Source organism: Chanodichthys erythropterus, chromosome 19 (assembly GCF_024489055.1).
Source record: "Chanodichthys erythropterus isolate Z2021 chromosome 19, ASM2448905v1, whole genome shotgun sequence".
Lineage (NCBI taxonomy): Eukaryota > Metazoa > Chordata > Actinopteri > Cypriniformes > Xenocyprididae > Chanodichthys > Chanodichthys erythropterus.
The window spans coordinates 9101774-9123774 of NC_090239.1; the positions used below are offsets into that span (position 1 = coordinate 9101774).

General features: G+C 38.2%; 1 protein-coding gene across 14 annotated transcripts in view; it reads left to right on the forward strand.

The window, feature by feature from the left end:
* The window catches only part of camk2g1 (calcium/calmodulin-dependent protein kinase (CaM kinase) II gamma 1), an 87191-nt gene that overhangs the window by 61173 nt on the left and 4017 nt on the right, over window positions 1-22001 (forward strand). Inside the window, exons 10-22 of one of the 14 annotated variants that reach the window (XM_067368695.1) lie at window positions 1597-1719; window positions 3181-3264; window positions 3383-3425; window positions 3936-3998; window positions 10095-10135; window positions 10561-10647; window positions 12197-12241; window positions 13599-13653; window positions 15052-15156; window positions 19279-19422; window positions 20479-20554; window positions 20862-20956; window positions 21068-21314. In XM_067368695.1, the coding sequence (XP_067224796.1) occupies window positions 1597-1719; window positions 3181-3264; window positions 3383-3425; window positions 3936-3998; window positions 10095-10135; window positions 10561-10647; window positions 12197-12241; window positions 13599-13653; window positions 15052-15156; window positions 19279-19422; window positions 20479-20554; window positions 20862-20956; window positions 21068-21300 (1194 nt within the window). In that variant the 3' untranslated portion in view covers window positions 21301-21314. The remainder of the gene's footprint in view (window positions 1-1596; window positions 1720-3180; window positions 3265-3382; window positions 3426-3935; window positions 3999-10094; window positions 10136-10560; window positions 10648-12196; window positions 12242-13598; window positions 13654-15051; window positions 15157-19278; window positions 19423-20478; window positions 20555-20861; window positions 20957-21067; window positions 21315-22001) is intronic. The other 13 variants (XM_067368696.1, XM_067368700.1, XM_067368702.1 and 10 more) reach the window with 13 other exon arrangements.

Sequence of the window (22001 nt, forward strand, 5' to 3'; positions counted from 1 at the left end):
CAGGGGAGGAGATGTGACAAATCTTTTATCACAAAATATATTAAACAATCCAACCACAAAATGGTTTATATCAGGAATCGTAACCTGTTGTGAATCATGACAAATAAGTGTTGCAAAAGTTGGGGGTCGGTACATTTTTTTTTGTAATTTTTTTTTAAAATAAGTCTATTATCCTCACACCAGCTGCACTTATTTAATCAAAAATACATTAAAAACGGTAATATTATGAAATATTGTCACAATTTAAAAGTACTGCTTTTCATTTAAATAATTAAATAATTAAAATATAATTTATTCCTCTGATGGCAAAGCTGAATTTTCAGCATCATTACTCCGGTCTTCAGTGTCACATGATCCTTCAGAAATCATTCTAATATGCTGATTTGGTGCTCAAAAGCATTATCAATATCAATAATAGTAATATTTTTATGGAAACTGTGATACATTGATTCTTTGATGAATAGAAAGTTCAAAAGAACAGCATTAATTTAAAATATAAATTTTTGTAACATTAAATTATATTACATTATATTAATTTCTTTCAAAAAAAAAATCTTACTGACTTTTGCAAACTTTTGCATGGTAGTGCATATGTAACAGAAGGCAATAAATATTATAAAGATAGTTCTGGCTCTAAATTCTGATTGGATGATTCCTCCACTTTTTATTTTTTGCATTTTTCTTTGTTGGTATCACGTGTAAAGTAAATAACGGTAACAATGTTTATATATCTGCCATGGCATGAATCTTATTCTAAATCTCTACAGGTTGGCACAGTGCTATTATCACACAGTATATGCCTTAAGAATTGAATTAGGAAACCTTACCATGAGCTTCTGTTTTGTACTTTTGTAACCTTTGTCACGTGATCACAATCAATGAGGTGTAGTTGAGCCTCATCATTCATTACGAGCTTCTGTCACCGCGCCTTCCGGCATTGTGGTCACATTTGGATGCGCCGTCCGCAGTCCTGAGTGGCCGTCTTTGCTGAAGCAGCGCACAGCAGTGCAAAAACGCCCCACCCATGACATGTATTAACAGTGTCCTGAGCCAAAAGCGCAGCTAAATCACTCTGTGTAAGGTCTTATGAGCACCTGCAGTGTTTCTAAGTACAATCCACATGCTCGTTTTAGCTGATGCAACACAGCTTGATGCGCAAACAAATTATACTTCCTGGAACCTGCCCAGGGTTTTCTTGGAACAGACAAAGGATTTGTAACGGCCACATTAAGATCTCCTGGTACGAAAAAGGAGGTGTGACACACATTCAACACTGATACAGACACAGCTTTTTATTGGCTAATTACAACTGCAATTTTCTCTAGTTATGGGCTGCAATGAAGCCATGAGGTGTGAAATGCGCAAGCAACATGTTTCGTGCACCAGCCGTGCCGAATAGGCCGGCTGTAGGAGGCCTGACTGCCGTGACTCATTGAATCCTGTACGCTGCCTTGTGATAGGTTTAATTTCATTAGGCCTCGATTCAGACTGCTCTGTATGTGTGTCAGTACGTCTTGTGGTGTGAAAAGCACTCTAGGCATTCTCCTGCATTTAGATTGCATATCTAACACTCACTCACGATTCTTTCCCCCACAGTTTCCTTCTCCGGAGTGGGACACGGTCACCCCCGAGGCTAAGAACCTCATCAACCAAATGCTGACCATCAACCCAGCTAAGAGAATCACAGCAGAGCAGGCCCTCAAGCACCCATGGGTCTGCGTAAGTTATCTTTGCCGAAGACTACATTTACCGCAAGCCCCGAGCAAGAAAGATCCGTTGGGAATGATCTGAGCTCTTTTAGAGTTTAATGTGAAGTGCAGTCTTACACGCGGTCACATTCCACATATTTGAGCTCTGCGAATAGGTTGTTTGTTTTGACGTTTGAGGTGCTTAAAGGAATAGTTCACTCATATATGAAAATTGTCATTATTTGACATTATCTGACTTTTGAGTATGTCATACATGAAATTTTTTGTAATGTGCCTGTCGCTCTTTTCTTTGCAACTACAATGAATTGGGACTGGAGACTTCAAATGTCAAAAAATGGTGCAAAAGCATTCTGGCTGCATGATTGATCGTGATCACCATTTCTTTTTTTCTCGATTAATTATATGGATACATTTTTCACGCACTGTTTTACTTAATCTTCCTAAACTGGCAGCAGTGTGCACAATGCCATCTTTGCACTGGAAAAAGAAAAAAAAAGCTGATGATTTGAAAACATGGGGCCAGATTTACTAACAGCTTGCGCCAGCGCAAACCCTCTTTTGCTGTTAAAAAACTCCTGGCAGGATTTACTAAAGACACGCAGTGAAAAATTTGCACCGAAGAGGCATGCCATTTTTTTAAGCTGACCTTATTGCATATGCATTTGTAGGAGTTTCCCTTTCAGATGCAAAATTTATGAGGAGAGTAATTAAATGAATCATTCAAGGTGATAGTCAATCTACACTAGTCAATTTACTGGTATTTGCTCCATTATTTAAGCAGTCAGTCTGAATTCCTTCAGTTTGCTTGTTGACGTTCTCTTGATTTGAACAGTCGATTTTCTGAGCAAAATAATCATGATCATCAGTTTTTCGTGCAGCCCTAAGAAGCATCATAAATGTGGTCCAAACAACTCTGTTCTATTTTCTGAGTCCAGACAGGAATTTGTGCTTCCCAAATGCATTTCACCCATCCAAGTGCACACACACCCGGAGCAGTAGGCAGCCATTTTTGCTGCGGTGCCCAGGGAGTGATTGGGGGTTAGTTGCATTACTCAAGGGCACCTTGGTTGTGGGTATTGAGAGTGGAAGAGAGCGCTGCTCATTCACTCCCCCCTACCTACATATCCTGCCGGTACTGAGACTCGATCCCACAACCAAGTCCAACTCTCTAACCATTAGGCCACAACTGCCCCAATCAGTTGTATGAACTACTTTTATGGCACTTTTGAATTCTTCTTGAAGCCTGAAAGTGCACTATTCATTGAATTGGAAAAGCAACAAGTATATTATTAAAATATCCTCTTTTGTGTTCCATGGAAGAACAAAAATCATACGGGATGGGTAAATCATGAGGATGGGTAAATAACGAAAGAACGTTCCTTTTTGGGTGAACTATTCCTTTAATTGGTTCAAATACCTCAATAACGCTGATGTGCAATATTTTTCTTCTTCTTGCATTTGCTTGTTTCAGCAACGGTCCACAGTGGCATCCATGATGCATCGCCAAGAGACTGTGGAGTGCTTGCGCAAGTTCAACGCCCGCAGAAAACTCAAGGTACGGCATGGGTTTGAAGGGCCCTTAGACTAACTCCAGTCTTCATCCCTTGGGTAATTAGTGCTGAAATTCCTGTTGCCATGGACTAAACACTCTATTTTTCTCTGTCTTTGTTCAGGGAGCCATTCTTACTACTATGCTGGTTTCTAGAAACTTCTCAGGTGAGTTTCCTCATTCTCCTGGGATCAGGTAGGAAAGTGCAAAGTCATGGATGAACTTGGCCCACCTCTTGAAGTCTTGCTCCAGTTTTTCACTATTAAAAAGATCTCTAAAGGCTGGCTCAGTAATTTAATTGAGGGAAAATTCACTTAGCATCTAGAGCTTTGGATTACAGGAGAATAAAGTTTTAGATTTTTCTGCTCCAAGAGTTCTTTGAGCTGTTAAGGTTTTCTCTCTGAGGCTTGAGGATAACAGTAAAGGAATATCAATAAGTTTCTTCTTCATTTGTTTAATTGTTAACATTTGCAGTTTACTTCCTGAACAGACAATGTTTATGGTTTGTGCAGGTATATCTTTTTGTTTTTGATAATGCAGGTTTGAGAGCTTTAGCTTGTTTTAGAGACAGATATTCTAGACATTAATTCCTTATAAAAAACAATGGTAACTTGTTCAGTAGAGGGTTTGAAAAAATTCCATAGCTTCTCCCAACTCAACGCCTCTCTGTCCAATAGTGGGCCGGCAGCATACCAGCCCTGCTGCTCCCACCACAAGCACTGCCGCGCTTGCACAGGAAGGTATGTGAGAGTGCATCTCCTCACCTCGCCACCAGGGGGACCAGCGAGCCCCCTCCACAATTCCTTCAAACCCCCACCCTCCCTCTGCTCTATCCAACCAGCATGCATCCAATGAGAAGCCTGCCTCTCTTGTCATCACTTGCATAAATTATTTGGTTTACTTCAGTCTCCACTCTCATTAGCAACATCTGCTGTATAGTCTAAGAGAAGTTCTCACATTTAAAAGGATAGTGGCCCGCTGAGTTATCATCTCTCACAGATACACGTCATGCATTTGAGCGATGTGTAAGAGTTTATGAAATAGCATGTCATTTTTTCAGCCGTGTTTTTTTTACTGCTTTGCTTTTACATGACCATGTAACTTTAACATTCATCTAGCTACTCTAGCTTTTAATCCTACAAGTGTTAGAGCAGGTTCAATTATCTTCCCTCCACTAATCAATGAAATAAATAATTAAAATTAATTGCTCGACGTAGTGGAAAAATCACCTTTTGCTGTAACTAGAGTTCATAGAAGTTGAGTTCTGGGCATCTGGCAAATTCAACTTTAAAAAAAAAAAAAATCTAAATTAAAACCATTTTCTAGTATTTATAGTATTCGGTTATAGTTGATTTAATTTTGTATGGGATTTCTTAATTATTTTAAATCTTTTTCTTTGTGATCAATGTTTGTTACACTCTGAAAAATGCTGGGTTAAAAACAACCCAAGCTGGGTTGAAAATGGACAAACTCAGTGATAGTCTTGTTTTAACCCAGTGGTTGGGTTAAATGTTTGCCCAACGTGCTGGGCGGTTTTATTTAACTCGACTATTGTTTAAAAATTACTATATGGCTGGCTTAAAATGAACCCAAAATAGGTTGGAAATTAAAAATCAGACATATAATTACTAGAGGCAACAATAAAAAGGTGAACATTTGTTAACAAGCAATTTAATAAATGTTTAATTATTATTCATTAAACATAATAATAAATGTTCATTAATTTAATGTATTACTAGATATTAATGTCCAACATACATTGGGTTCATTTTAAACAAGCAATACAGTCATTTTTAAACAATAGTTGAGTTAAATAAAACTACCCAGCAGGTTGGGTAAACATTTAACCCAACCGCTCGGTTAAAATAACCCATTCACTGGGTTAAAACAACACAATTGCTGGGTTTGCCCATTTTCAACCCAACTTGGGTTTTGTTTTTAACCCAGCATTTTTGGAGAGTGTACCAAATTTTGAGAATGACCCTAATACTGACATTTGAAGCATCTTAGCTTTTGTTCAGCTTTCAAAAAGTCTATTTATCTGTCGGCATAGATTGGCTCTTTTTATATGCGTGAACAAACAATGTCTCATTTCATCTTGCAACTGTCCCCAGTTCAGTTTACACATAGCGGCTCTAGGCAAAACAATCCAATCAATACCACAGCACACCACAGCCACCACGAGACCCATTATAGGCTTGCATGCATTATTGTCTGCATGGAGTAAAAAAAAAAAAAAATGCGAATGCCGCTGCTTCTCCTTTGATTAGACTTTCTCTTTTTCTCTCTGTCTTTCTCGCTCTGCTCCTCTCGGTTAAATTGCTTCAGCCCTTTTTGGCCCCCTCCTTCCCTGCTGATCAGCTTTCTGGTGTTTTGTGCTATTGGGTTAAATAGCATTTAAGTGAAGTCTGCTTTAGCTGAAGATACAGGACCCCGGTCACGTGTCTGTCCTCCTCCACCTCATGGAGAATCATGAGGTTTGGGTGGGATGGAGCTTTGGAGGTTCTTAGATCCGTGTCCTGTGTTGTTAACTAAAGCAGACCCGTGCAGCCTAGCCAAGCCACCATTGCCCTACCACTCTTCCTCTCAACTCTTCCTGCTCCCCTCGCCAAGAGCGCAGGGGCTTAACTACATGGACGGGCAGGAGCGGGGTTGGCTTGCTGCCAGTCGTCAGACCCGATGTAGCTGGCGCATGTATCCGGTGAGCGCCAGGTGGTCTGCGGGGAAGGAGGCCCCCTGGAGGGCAGATGGACGACACTGTTGACAGTGTCTCTGAGTCAGGAGAAAGTGGAGAAGAGGTCTCTGGTTCCAGTTGTGTTGTCTGGTCAAATTGAATTGTTACACTCTCTAGGACAGCAGTCTGTCAGATTCAGTAAATGTCAGCCAGCTGCCATCTTCAACAAGCTGTGTCTGAGCAGCTGTCAGCATGGTGAGAATATTTCATATGTACGAAATGGTCAAAGGAGAACAATTAAGAAAAGATCAGATCCTTGCAGATCCCTCAGGATTATGGAAAACAAATAAGAGCTCTTTGCTGTCTTGTTGAACCTGTTAATATGTACTGTTTTGGTTGTTTCAGTAGTTATATGATGTGTTAGGATTAGCGTTCTACCGTACTTCTTTTTACTCTTTCCGCAGGATTTTCTGTATCCATAAAATTCCCCAAGGAGCTCTAAAATGCCTATAGAAAGCTATCCATTAGCATTCCCATTAAAGTTGTATGCGATCTGGATGCTGCCAGGAAAATGCACTCTTGGCTCACTGTTTGAAAAGTACAATTCATAAAATGTGTAAAAATACAAATAACTATTCTTAAAGGGTTAGTTCACCCAAAAAATGACATTTCTGTCATTAATTACTCACCCTCATGTCGTTCCAAACCCGTAAGACCTTCGTTCATCTTCAGAACGCAAATTATGATATTTTTGATGAAATCCAAGAGGTTTCTGAACCACACATTTTACTGGCGTTCTGACGTAAACACAGAAGCGTCGCACTGTGCTTACAACGTGAACAACACAGGAGACCGAACCACTGTAGTCACGTGGACTATTTTAACAATGTCTTTAAGCCTTGAAAGGTACAATGACGTTGCTGCCTATGTGTGGCTCAGAAACCTCTCGGATTTAATCAGAAATATCATAATTTGTATTCTGAAGATGAATGAAGGTCTTACGGGTTTGGAACGACATGAGGGTGAGTCATTAATAACAGAAATTTCATTTTTGGCTTTATATTATTTTATTATATGGACAGCATCTGTGGCCTCAATTACCACAAATCTCAGTTTATTTGTAATGCATTTCCATTCTCTTTTTACAAACTGAAGGACAAACCTAAGAGTTTAAAGTTGTATTTAACCTGGAATATTCCTTTAATGTTCTTTTGAGCCGTCCAATCAATGCTCTCCATCAGTTCTTGGCTTCAACTAGTACTGTAAGTGTTTATAACTCTTTATATTCTGTTATTGCTAAAGCCATTTCTCCAGTTGAATATGTACAATGTTAACCAATAACCAGTAATGACATTTCATCAATGTTTCTTCATTCTTTTTTTAAGAGCTTTTCATTATATGACCAAGCTAAGACTTACTGACCAATAGATTAAGAAGATAAGGCATGTTAGTGTGTCTGCTATGTCTCCTGTTAAATCTATAATATTTAATTTGTTGCTTGCACAGGTCTGATTTAAAGGTGTATTGAATGTTTAGTGGCTGTTGTAATTGATTTTACCAGCTCAATCTGCTGCCTTAAAGACCTTTTTTCTCTTTTCAAGCCTGAAGCATTATATAATAGGGGTGTGAATATTTGATCTCACTTTGATTATTTTCATTTGAAAATGAATCACAATTCAATTATTTTGCTATTATTATAAACCGATGCTTAAAACATGTAGGGACAATTAAACGTGCAAAAGATGTAGATTGCATATAATGGAAAATAGTTTGAAAAAATTGCAAAATAAGTTTTAACATTAAATGCATTATGCAATTATAAGTAGTTATTAAATTTTGTGATCAAGTGCATTGAAATGTATCTGTTCACCCCTGTTATTTAAACTGCATTAGGATGCCACATGATCGTTTTTAACCTTTTATAACCTGTTTTGCACAATATAACGATGTATTATTTTTATTTTTTTTAATTAAGGAAGGTTACTGCACTTTGTTTTGCACTGTTTGAAAATGAGTTAATTTCTTCTTCCTTTATATAATTTATTTCTACTCAGCATTAATAGTGGTATGACTGCAGCGTGGCCGTCCTGGGGTCCCAAATCCATCTGATTGTTCCGCAGTATAACGGAAGACTGCTGGCTCAGCTTTCCCAATCAAAGTCTGTGAATCCTATGAGACATAGTTAGATATATGAGAGACAGTGGAACGGTAATGAGTTGAGGTCTAGCTTTATGACTCCATCAGTGCATTGCATTATGGGACTCGTGGTTTAATCCCGTTGACACTGCATGGCTGACCGTATGGTGAATTGCATCCACCACCAGCACCTCTCACCTCATGATTAGTGAAGCATGAAAGCAGGCCTGCAATGCAAACAATGCCTGCTATCTTCCAGCTTGTCCTCTGCTTCTAAATGGGTTTTTGTCTTCTTAACCTTGCCATCTTTTCTTCCCATTTGTTTATGGAAGGTAAGGCGCTTACCAGGAATACCGAATGTGAAACTTGAGTTTTTAGGTTTTTTTCCATGATTGAGGTTTTATAGGCCTTACGCAAGTCCATTTGATTGTTCTCTGAGGGACTCTGAAGTATATCGGGGGCCATTTCCCCTACACTGACTCAAGACCTCTCAAACATGCCCTCTGGGAAATAACAGTTGCAGTTAAAGGAAAAATCAATTGCATACATTAGCCATGATTTTCCCTCATTATGTGTGCGGCCGCAAATGGAGAAACAAATTCATTCTCTCTATCTGCTCTGAGATTGGTGAAAAATGGAATAAAATGGGTAATTTATTCCAAGTCTATGCAGTTAGTTAATTTTAAAGGGGTTATATCATGCATTTTTATTTATTTATTTTTATTTTTCCCCCCATTTTGGTGGCAAAAAAATCACTACTAATATTATAAGAGATCCCTACTCTTAAAATATTAGGAGTGCTATTTTTGTTTGTTTGTTTTTTTGCTACCAAAATGGGCATAAGGACCATTTTCCACCCTGGCTCTGACCATTAAAATTAATTCCTTTTTTCTTCTTCTTCTTCTTCTTCTTTTTTTTTTGTTTGCAGCTAAACCTTTCATAAATACCCGCTCAAATGTGAAATGTGAAACAGCATTTCGCTGCACCTACTTAATGATTTTATATGTATTTATGAATAAGCTACCTTTTCAAAAGTTTGAGGTCAGTAAAATGTTTTTGAAAGAAGTCTTTTATGCTCATTAAGGCTGTATTTATTTGATCAGAAATACAGTAAAAACAGTAATATTGTGAAATATTATTACAATTTAAAATAATTATGTATTTTAATATATTATAACATTTTATTCTTGTTATGGCAAAGCTGAATTTTCAGCACCCATTACTTTAGTGTCACGTGATCTTTTAGAAATCATTCTAATATGCCAATTTGGTTGTTTCGTACTATATTCAATCTTTCAATATTTTCAAAATTTTTGTGGAAACCATGATACATACATTTTTAGGATTTTTTGATTAATTGAAAGTTCAAAAGAACAGGATTTATTTGAAATGGAATTCTTTTGTAACAACGAAAAAACTATTTACTGACCCCAAACCCTTGAACTGTAGTATATTTTTATTTATATGTATTTTTGCATATCTCTAATTGTGACTTTCACAAAAGAATGAAGTGTGCTGTACAAACTGTTGAATGAAATACTCAGCTAATCGTTTCTAAAATATTGAGTTTTAAGAAACTGTTTCTAACTGGTGAAAAGTTTGAGTTTGAGGTTACAATATGTTTTCACACAGTACAGTAGTTCAGCAAACTCTCTTTAAAGATCAAGGGAAATTTTGATCCCTCAAGATGTGACCCCTTTAAAGTTAATTTCACCAAAATGAATTTCTCATTTGCAGTAAGTTATTTATTTATAAGTTACTTTTTATCTTCATCTCCCAAAGCTTCATATATCTTTGGCTTAAACTGATATATAAAGATCTATGAGTAATTTCTCCTGTGGTGAAAAATGATTCTAGTCAGCATTACCTCCCAAACCCTGTATGCTAATGAATGACGGAATGCAAGCCAGCAGTTTGTTAAATGTTTTATATGGGATTCATTTGAAATATGTGCAGATGTGAACATTCTGTTGGTTTTGTCACTCACGCTGTATGCAGTAATTTGGTTTTTCTCTGTTCCCTTCAGCATGCAAAAGTTTACTCAACAAAAAGGCAGATGGAGTCAAGGTAAATCCACAGATGTTTTAATTTAATCACCACAATTTAATAAAAGTATATTGGCAACTTAAGCAGTACAGCTTTGCTATAGAAGTCTTGCGCTTTGAAGTCATTTTTACAAATTAGTAGTAGTACAACCCATGTGTTGCCTGAGCGGTCTAGTTATCAGACTGTATTATAATGATTTTGACAGCAACTATAAGGTACCTTGAAATGTCCATTAGTAATCGTCGCCCTCTGTCTGAATGATGGATAACTCTGTACAGTCATCTTCCTGGCATATGTTATTCATCTGTTGTGTGATTTTTTTTATTTTTTTTTTAACTGCCGTGACTGGCATAAAATCGTTTACTCACAGGAGGATCGGCTCCAATCATTTCCATAGTGATGTCATCCTTCTGAAAAGGAAGTTCAATCTGTCCTCTCTATTTCAGCCCCAGACAAACAACACTAAAAACAGTGTAGTGAGCGCTGTAGTGAACGCCATGAAAGAAAGCAACACGGCCTCTTCTACACCGATGGTACCTCATCTACATTCAACACTCTTTGTAACCCATATACTCATCTGACCGTATCCCATAATACATTTTTGCTGTAGTACTTGGTGCATGTCAGTTTTTGCATGTACTAAATACCTCAGACCTATAGGGCTGTGAAATCGTTTAATTGCGATTAATCGCATCTAACATAAAAGTTTGTGCTTATATATATGCATACATGTGTACACACACATATATATGTATGTGTGTGTGTGTGTGTATACACTGTATATACACAGACACACACATATATTATATAAGCACAAACTTATGTTAGATGCGATTAATCGCGATTAATCGATTTTACAGCCCTACTCAAACCTGTAGTTTGCTGTGCACTAGATGTCCTAGTCATTCCTCCCTTATGAGTTGATTTTTTTTTTTTTTTTGTGCTCTCATGTCCTTTCAAAGCACGTCTGGTACACATAATTGTGGTGTTTTATAAACATATCATTAGGAGTGATTTGTTCTTGTCCGTATGCTGCTGGTTTATGTCCTTCTGCACTCCTCTTGTCCTTAGTTTGCCTCTGAAGGCGTACACACCGCAATTACAAGTACAAGCAAAATATAGTCATCGGACAAGATGTCTTTGACATTGCACTTATTGTATATACATGGTGCTTAAAAATAACCTATAAAGACAAGAATTTGATCCAAGTCACCATACAGAGTAGCATAAATGTATGGATTTCAGCATACATTTATGTGCATAAACCAGTCACAGTAAAGATGCAGTGTCCCACACAGAAGGCTGTCTGCCGTTTGGCCGTGTTGGAAACTAGCAGTGTCCCTTGGAGATTTAGGAAAAGGAAAGTGGATTGACACTTCAGATGGGCCTTGTTTGCTCGACTGCCCATATAGCTGAGCAAAGAGCATCCTGGGACCTCCAAAACAATCCATTAAGAGCACAAGTTAACCCCCGACCCCTCCCGAGGCCTCCAAATGCCTCCACAGTGTTGATGGACAGCTAGCAACCACTGGGCTATCTGAAACATACAAGACAACAGAAGCGGCAATTGGAATAATATGAAGTATTTTTCACTTTTTTGAGGGTTCAGATGGGTCATAACATTTGGGAAAAATAACTGGAAGTTAATCTGAGAAAACATATAAAGCATACAGTATAATCCAGAAATTGCTTTACTTCAAGGCCTATTTTTAACTTGTTTATGATTCTCTATCCCTGTGGTTCTGGCAGAATATTTTAGTTGAATTTGAGAAACTGCATCTTTAGATCCATGTGACGCATGCCATTTATTATTTTTATAAGTGTACACATGTGGTCGATTTTCTGTAGTGAGCTGTGAACGTTCATCAAGCTCATAATGTACCTTACCCTTGTGTTCGTTTCCACATAAAGTATTTGTCTGTTTACATCATTATTTCTTTATTTGATCTCAAAATCCTTATTTTGTGATAGCTTTAAAAGTATGCGCGTGTATTCCTGGAGGATGTTGTCTTTAACCAGATCGTTGTGGATGCGAGTCTTACCTACTTTAATCATAATATGAAATCTTATTCAATTTTACAGGAGCCGCAAACTACAGTTGTGCACAACCCTGCCGATGGCCCCAAGGTACAATTTTCAGGAGCTTTTGGAATAGGGGTGGGAGAACAATTCACGAATTGCACTATTGTGGTTCTTTCTAAATGAATCTAGGCTGATCAAATGAAATTCTTAACTTGATTTTAATATATTGTTATATTTATTTTTACTTTCAAAAGATATAATAATATTTAATTAATTAAAGGGATAGTTCACCCAAAAATGAAATTGTGATGTTTATCTGCTTACCCCCAGGGCATCCAATATGTAGATGACTTTTTTTCTTCAGTCGAACGCAAATTATGGTTTTTAACTGCAACCGCTGCCGTCTGTCAGTCAAATAATAGCAGTGATTGGGATCTTGAACAATAAGAGTCGAAAAAACTTCCATAGACAAATCCAAATTAAACCCTGTGGCTCGTGAGGGCACATTGATGTCCTAAGACACGAAACGATCGGTTTGTGCGAGAAACCGAACATTATTTATATAATTTTTTACCTCTAATACACCACTATGTCCAACTTCGTTCAGCTTCCGGCTAGTGATGTCTCGTGCTCATTGAAGTATATCGGCGAGACATCACTTCCGTCATCACAACGCGTTTTTTGACCTCACTAACAGGAAGCTGAACGAAGTTGGACATAGTGGTGTATTAAAGGTAAAAATTATATAAATAATGTTCGGTTTCTTGCACAAACCGATCGTTTCGTGTCTTAGGACATCAATGTGTCGTCACGAGCCGCAGGTTTTAATTTTGATTTGTCTAAGCAAGTTTTATTTACTGTTATAGTTGAAGTTCCCATCTACTGCTATTATTTGACTGACAGACGGCAGCGGTTGCAGTTAAAAATCATAATTTGCGTTTGACTGAAGAAAAAAAGTCACCTACATCTTGGATGCACTGGGGGTAAGCAGATAAACATCAAATTTTCATTTTTGGGTGAACTATCCCTTTAATATGATGAAGTAAAATAAATAACTTGCAAAAGATTTGAGAGTTTTCACTCTTGCAAAAAAAAAAAGATGTATCAATAATCAGTTGAATCGTGAGTTTTATTAATAATGATAATAATAATTGTATAACTTGGAATAGACTGCGAAACTGTGCTGTTGCTAAAAAGCTCAATTATTTTATAATGGCTCTGTCTAAATTAAAAAACAAGTTAAATCTTGGTTATTTTATTTTATTTTGCAAAAGATTAGTGGGCCTGCACTGTTTGAGAATCATTCTCTGATTCAAGAACACTGAATCGAATCGCGAGTTGCCTGAAGATTCCCACCCCTAATTCTGAAACTGTTTTCAGAGACTTAATGCTATTCATTACTATTCCTTCACGTCTCATGTTTTGTTTGTCTTGTATGTTTTTTGTCTGTTTGTGTCCCCAGGGCTCCACAGAGAGCTGTAATACCACTGAGGAAGAGGATATGAAAGGTAGGAAAGGTACACAGATCTTCTCTCCTGTTCTCTGCATGCCTTCAGCACTGTGGCGTTCCAGCTCCCGGTGCTCGTGTCAGAAGAGTAATCCCTCTCCTCTCCGAGCACTTCCGGTACTGCAGTGCCAAAAAAGCCTTTGATTTAACAATATACATCTCACATCAGTCAACAGCCGTTTGAAATATGAAACGTGAGGCTGCGGAGACAGCTGAGACTTTGTAATTTGAAGGCAGGGCCATGAATGCGTGCTGCCGGACGGACAGGAGGGGAATTACAGTAAGAGGGCATTGAGACGGGGTTGTGCTTTACACATAAACATGCATGATGGCACAAAACATCTAAAAAGTTTACAGCTAAATTACTAGTTTAGAGATACAACATAAGCAAAGGGTCCAAAGTAAAGGTGCACCAGAGAGATTTAGCTATAATATAATGAGGGCAAATTCATTGTGGGAAAAAACCCAACACATTCACAAACATTCCTATCCGGACGGGATTAGATTTCTTTAAGATAGCGATAGCTGTGTGAGGAAAAACATAGACGTGTTCAATTCAAACTTAAATAAAATTGCAAAACACAAATTTACCTGACATCCTCAGGGAAAACTAGTCCCATCCGAATAGGGCTTTAATAAGCATTTCTTTGTCAGATCATTCACACAATTTGTCATTGTCACGCACATGAATTTCCAGCCGCATTCAAATGATTCAAACCAATTTAAATATATATACACAGCATCTGTTTTTAAGCTGTCGGTGTCTCAGTAGGTTTCCTTGTAGATTTTGTGTGTTTGTGTGTCCTGTGTTTTTCACCCCACTTATTTAGATGTTTGTTGATGTGCCGTGTCTTGTAAATTCATTAGCATGTTGTGAACCGGACTGTTTTTCCCGAGGGACTCTCGCCGATTACAGTTTTCTGTCACGAAAAGGGCCAGGCTCGAATTCATTTCCTCTCCTTATTCACTCCGAGCCTGGACAGACAATAGCGGTTTAAAGAGCCTTATCATTAGCTCCGTCACGTCTGAGGTTAGGTGATGAGGACAGGAAATTGGCGCGGAGCCTGGAGAAACAATCTCTGAGCGCGCTGTTGTCCAAGCACAACAAACACGGCTCGGCTTCGCCACACCCATAGATACAGACCTGCGTCACACCATCACTCATAACTGCTGGAAAATCCAGGATCATCACCTGTAGTCCTGTTCCCATAAACACAGTGCTTCTTTTATTGAGAACAGCTCATCTAAACGCATCCCATTCAGCGTCTTCGTGACCGTTAAGCTATTTAGTCATGATTGCGTGTCAGCGTTGGTGTGGTGTCTATGTTAGTTTGTTTCGGCTGGTGAAGGACATGAGAGATGTGTGTGTTTTTCCTCCTGGTGTCGTGTGGTTTTGGGGCTGTGCCAGCCGAGAGTGCGCAGGGAGCGAGCAGTGACAGTGCCGTGATGAGTCAGTGCAGTGCCGGGGAAGAGCCGCCCGCTCTGGTGGCTTCACCACAGGGCTCTCCTGCCAGTAAGTCAAGATCCTCTCGTACCACCTGGGCACCTTCAATCCCTCCTTAAACCTTCAAGTCGAGACCTTTTTGTCCCCCACCCCCCACAACTCCAGCCTTTCTGCCCTTAAAGGGATAGTTCACCCAAAAATGAAAATTGATGTTTATCTGCTTACCCCCAGGGCATCCAAGATGTAGAGGACTTTTTCTTCAGTCGAACGCAAATTATAATTTTTAACTGCAACCGCTGCCGTCTGTCAGTCAAATAATAGCAGTGATTGGGATCTTGAACAATAAGAGTCGAAAAAACTTCCATAGACAAATCCAAATTAAACCCTGTGGCTCGTGAGGGCACATTGATGTCCTAAGACACGAAACGATCGGTTTGTGTGAGAAACCGAACAGTATTTATATAATTTTTTACCTCTAAAACACCACTATGTCCAACTTCATTCAGCATTCGGCTAGTGAGGTCTGATCGCGCTCTGACAACGGAAGTGATCTCATTGAAGTATATGGGCGAAACATCACTTCCGTCTTCAGAACGCGTTTTTTGACCTCACTAACAGGAAGCTGAACGAAGTTGGACAAAGTGGTGTATTAAAGGTAAAAATTATATAAATAATGTTCGGTTTCTCGCACAAACCGATCGTTTCGTGTCTTAGGACATTAATGTGTCGTCACGAGCCGCAGGGTTTAATTTGGATTTGTCTAAGCAAGTTTTATTTACTGTTATAGTTGAAGTTCCCAATCACTGCTATTATTTGACTGACAGACGGCAGCGGTTGCAGTTAAAAATCATAATTTGCATTCGACTAAAGAAAAAAAGTCACCTACATCTTGGATGCACTGGGGGTAAGCAGATAAACATCAAATTTTCATTTTTGGGTGAACTATCCCTTTAAGCATACTATCATATATGGGTCACTTGTTTTCCGTGTAGAACAGTATGTCACAGTTGTTGATCCCCTTTTCTGCTCACAAATGTATTCACCCCCTGATGCATGCTACTCAACTGTACTATATACAGATCTGTCTGTTGTAACGTGTACAGACCAGAAAATGCCCTTTAGTAGCTTTTAGATGTTCTGCTCCTGATTTTTCCTACATTCTTCTCCCTGATTTGTGACTGAAGTCTCGAACAGTCGTAAATGTTAATATGCTTTTTTTGCACATACACACATTTCAATAGATTCCCAGATCTAAGCTACATATTTGTGATTTAATTTCTCACTGGTTGATGTAACAATACTCCACGTAGTCTCTGATGTGTTGCTGACCTTAAGGAAAACCTGAAATAGGCCTCTGAGTATCTGAGCTTTTATTTTGTTCTATTATCGTTCATAGTCCTTGTTGAATTCTAATGCTTGTTTTCAATTTTCAATTATTTTATTATATTTCTTCAACTGGGTTTGGCAAATGACCAAAGTCATTTACATAAACTACTTTTCAAATGTACTGTATGGGGTCAGTAAGACTTGTATTCAGCAAGGATCTCTTAATAAATTACAAATCAGCATATTAGAATGATTTCTGAAGGATCCTGTGACACAGAAAACTGGAGTAATGATGCTGAAAATTCAGCTTTGCCATCACATGAATACAATTATATTTTAAAATACATTAAAATAGAAAACAGTTATTGTAAATTGTAATAATATTTCACAATATAACTATTTTTACTGAATTTTTGATGTGTAAGAGACTTCTTAAAAAAAAATTAAATGGTACCATATATGATCAAAACTATTATATACAATAACATTTTAAATCCAGTTGAAAGAAAAATAATAATGAAATCCAGAGAGCAGGCTGGTGGAGAGAACACAGATACAGTACTGTACATGCATAAAATAGTAAAATTGCTGAAATAAACACTTATTTTACTATTAAAAAAAAAAAAAAAAAATGGAACTGACAAATAAGTTAAAGGGATAGTTCACCCAAAAGTAAAAATTCTGTCATCACTTACTCACCCTCATGTTGTTCCAAACCTGCAAGACTTCTGTTCAACTTCGAAACACAAATGAAGATATTTTTAGCGAAATCTGAAAGACTGTCCCTCCATTGACAGCTACGCAACTACCAATTTGTGGTATTTGGCGTGTAATAGAAATGGAGTCAACAAATGAAGTTGAGAAGAAAATTGAAGCGGCTCTTTACTTGACAAAAGCAAAGCAAGACAAAGAATACACTTGGAAACAATTCTTAAAATTTGCGAGTTTTATTTTGAGCATTTTCACATGATCTAGTGCACCGTCAGAGAGGGCATGCAGTGGCGGAAGAAAGACGCACAAGTCTGCGACCGCAGTCAGTCAGCAATATAGGCTACTTTTCCCTCATAGTAATATGGAGTAAGCAATGCAAGGCCCAGTGATCATTCGTTTAAGTAGGCTACGTTATTTTTATTTATTTATTTATTAGTATTATTTATGTTCTTTGCAATGGCCTTTTAAGCAAGGCATTCTATTTATTTTATTTATTTCATTTTGTATTTAATTTGTTTAAAGTATATGTGTTTATTTAATAAGTTAAAGTTATTTCGTATTGCGCTTTGGCTTATTTACTTACACTGTTATTTAAACTGCTTGTTTAGTTAATCGTTCGGTGTATGCAGTAGCCTGCGTTTAAAAACTGAGGTGCCGCTAGTTGTGGTTTTGTTACGGTTAATGTTTTATAACGCTAATACAAAAATACCCAATGTTTTTATCACGTGTGGTGCTTTGGTTTTGCGGCTACTTCATCTTATTTAAACGCAATCATGTTTAAAGTCTGTTATTCTGGATGATAACTTGAACGAATTTAGTCTGAGAGTATCTGTTTAGGCCTTTTTTTTACAAGCTCTGAGAGAAAGTCCGCGGGAGCGGGCGGGAATGGACACAAACTTTGCGGGCGTGGGCGGGAGTGGAACACGCGGGTTGCGGGAGCGGGCGGTCCTGGTCAGATATTCAGCGGGAGCGGCCGGGTGTGGGTTAAGGAAATCAGTCCCGCACAGGGCTCTAGTTTAGTCCAAATTTTCTGAAGAGACTCGAACGCTTTATTCGCTGAACAGCTTGAATTTAGGCTTTTATGCACATATACACACATCAGTTGTGGTAAATGGAAGCTCAAGCATATTTGTTTGACGTGTGCGAGAACCAATAAAGTTAATTCTCATGTTATGCAGCAGATTTGAGCTTCCAGAAGAGGCTTGTTCTCGCACGTCACGCAGGTTCGGTCTGTTTATGTTCGCTGATCAATGTTTACATGTGAATATAAGCCTAAATTCAATCTCTTCAGAAAATTTGTACTAAACGACTCAATTCATATGGATTCGTTTCACGATGCGTCAAAGTGGTAGTTGCGGAGACTGTCAATGGAGGGACAGAAATTGCTGAATTTGTGTTCTGAAGATGAACGAAAGTCTTGTTTGTTTGGAACGACATGAGAACAAGTAAATGATGACAGAATTTTCTTTTTTGGGTGAACTGTCCCTTTAAGGCTTCTGTTAGGTGGCTGACCATGGATAAAATAACATAAGAGTTATGGTATAAGAAACAAAAATTGACTGATTCTGTGTCCAAGCAACACTGCAGCTGCAACACATCATACAGGCCCTCATCCACACCTGTTCTCTCTCCTTTTAACATCTGTCACCATCTGTCTTCAGCAATTTCCTCCATCCTCCCTTCTTCCTCCTGTTACCTGCTTCATAAGTGATAGATTCATTGTCTACATTTTGTCGTCATATTTCCATTTTGAACTTTTCCATTCTTTTTTATTTATCCCTTTATGTACATTCTAACATGTTTATGAAGTACAACAAATGACTATATTGCAGATATACTTTTATATAAGGCATTAAAGGAATTGTTGACCCAAAAATCATCATTTACCCACTTTCCTGTTGTTCCAAACCCATATGAATACACAAGGCGAAATTTAGCCAAATGTTCATGCTGATCTTTTTATACAAAAGGACAAGGGATTGATTTGCTCCAAAAAAGAATAAACCTGCTGAATATACTAACCACTTTTATGAAACAGCTCAAAACACCCATCCCCATGTGATGTTGTACTTCATACTCATGTGTTCATGCGTCCTCTCTCTTTCTGCATGCATCATCACCTCACTGTTGCGTGTGCTGCATTGTGTGTTGCAGCCGTCCCCGTGCATGACGTTAAACGCTTGGCATGGAACAGTTCAGAACATGCCTCATGTCCAGAGTTAGAGCGCACTCATTCTGGCCCCTGCGCCTCAGTCCATGGGGTCGGCGGTATCACAGCGAGTGTGTCCGCAGCTCAGTGTAAGTGTGTGGGGTAGACAAGGACACACACACACACACATACACACACAGAGGATGTCAACAGGAAGTCAAATTCTTCTTACTAATAGAATTAGGTAGTGACATCATATCAGATGTCACAGTGGGCAGTTTGTATTGTGTGTCAAGGTTGTGACGGGTGTTTTAGAGGGTTGATTTTTAGTAGTTTAACGGAGAACACGTTGATCCAAATGCGTATTTACACACTATAAAGGCCTATTTACATTGAACTCAAGCATTTAAATTGAAAATATGCATTTCTGCTGTCCCCATCACAGAGTGTGAGAAAATTTGCACATTTTTAGTCATTTTTTTTCCTCAGTGGAAAAAAAGGTGAGTTCACGGCATGTCAGAATTACCGTAATTACAACATTCTGACTTTGACACTCTGAAACACTTCAATAATTGCCTAAGATGAAATAATTTAAGATTTGAAAATAAACAAAAGACATACAATAATAGTTTACTATAGCTAGAACAGAATTGGATAACAATGTCCTGCTAAATAACTTTAAAAGTTTATTAATAAGGCATTTGCATAATGACTTATTTGTTTTATTACATTTGTGTCTATATTAAATGGATTCCTTTTGGAATTAACAGAAATGTATAATTGCGTGGAGATGAACACCTTTGAGTAGAACATCCAGTTGGTCTGTAATTACAGTAAATACGACATGTCGTGAACGCACCGAAACTCGCCACCCAATAAGGTACAAGCTTTTGTGTCATGTGACCAGTACTGACATTCCCGATAAACGCGAAGCTGGTTTCTGAGTATTTTCAGCACATTTTATTTTTATTTAGGCATATGTATATTTTTTAACAGAATAAAACATTTGAGTTATGAATTGTTTATTTGCAGTTTTATGTCACTTTCACTCTTGGTGTCAGTAGGCATTATTATGACATTTTTGCAGGAATCTGCAGTGTAGGTTGTGCTTATTAACTTTCCTTTGTTGCTTTTTTTGCTTTTTTCATCATTTAATTTCCTCTCCCTCCATCATCCCTCATCTTTCACCCGTTCTGTTCGAGTAGCTCGTAAGCAGGAGATTATAAAGATCACGGAGCAGTTGATTGAAGCTGTCAACAATGGAGATTTTGAAGCATACACGTAAGTACAGCCCACCTGCACATGACTGCAACACTGGCATCTCTACACTTTTGGAACAAAGATACTTTGAAAATTGTAGGTCGTCGTATGAATTTATATACAAAGCTTTAAGTTGAATTTTATATTAAAAATGAACAAACAGGCCTATACAATATTTCTCAGTCCCAGGCTGATCTGTAGTCTGTGAACAGATGCTCCTGTTATTTTGAGAGAATATTGTATCTAGCCATGAAATGCTGGTAATATCCAGTTGTATCCGGACTTCAAAATTAAATTGCTTCACTGTAAACATTCTTATGTACCACAGAAGAATCTGTGATCCTGGTCTGACCTCTTTTGAGCCTGAAGCTCTGGGGAACCTGGTTGAGGGGATGGACTTCCACAAGTTTTACTTTGAGCACCGTGAGTCATGTCTAACTATGAGTATAGTTATTTTACCCTAAATAATCATTCATGTAAGACATAACTATTAGCCATATTTGATATACGATCAATGTGTTTGAACTTTTCCAGTGTTGAGTAAGAACAACAAGCCCGTGCACACCACTATCCTCAATCCTCACGTTCATCTCATCGGGGAGGACGCTGCCTGCATTGCTTATATCCGGCTGACGCAGTACATCGACAGCCAGGGCCGCCCACGTAGCTGCCAGTCGGAGGAGACGCGTGTGTGGCACCGCCGTGATAGCAAGTGGCTTAATGTCCACTTCCACTGCTCAGGGGCACCAGCCGCCCCCTTACAGTGAACTGCACAGGACAGGTAAAAACATCCTACATTTTTTTCCTGACATTTAAAGGGTGGATTCACCCGAAAATGTAAATTATGTCATTAATTACTCGCCCTCATGTCATTCCAAACCTGTAAGGGCTTAGTTCAGCTTCGGAACACAAATTGAGATATTTTTGATGAAATCCAAGAGCTCTTTGACTCCTCCATAGACAGCAATTTAATTACCACTTTCAAGGCCCACAAAGGTAGTAAAGGCATCATTAAAATAGTCCGTGTGACTACAGTGGTTCATCCTTAATTTTATGAAGGGACGAGGAAAATACTTGGTGCAGAAAAACAAAACAAAAATAACGACTTATTCAACAATTTCTTCTCTTTCCTGTCATTCTCTTACACTGTTTACGTTGTAGATAGTGCAGCGCTTCCAGGTTCTACATCAGAACGCCGACTTGTTATCGTAAACAAGAGTTTCCTAGTTAAAGGGATCGTTCACCCAAAAATGAAAATTCTGTCATTTATTACTCACCCACATGTCGTTTCACACCCGTAAGACCTTCATTAATCTTTGGAACACAAATTAAGATATTTTAGTTGAAATCCGATGGCTCCGTGAGGCCTCCATAGGGAGCAATGTCACTTCCTTTGTCAAGATCCATAAAGGTACTAAAAACATATTTAAATCAGTTCATGTGAGTACAGTGGTTCAATATTAATATT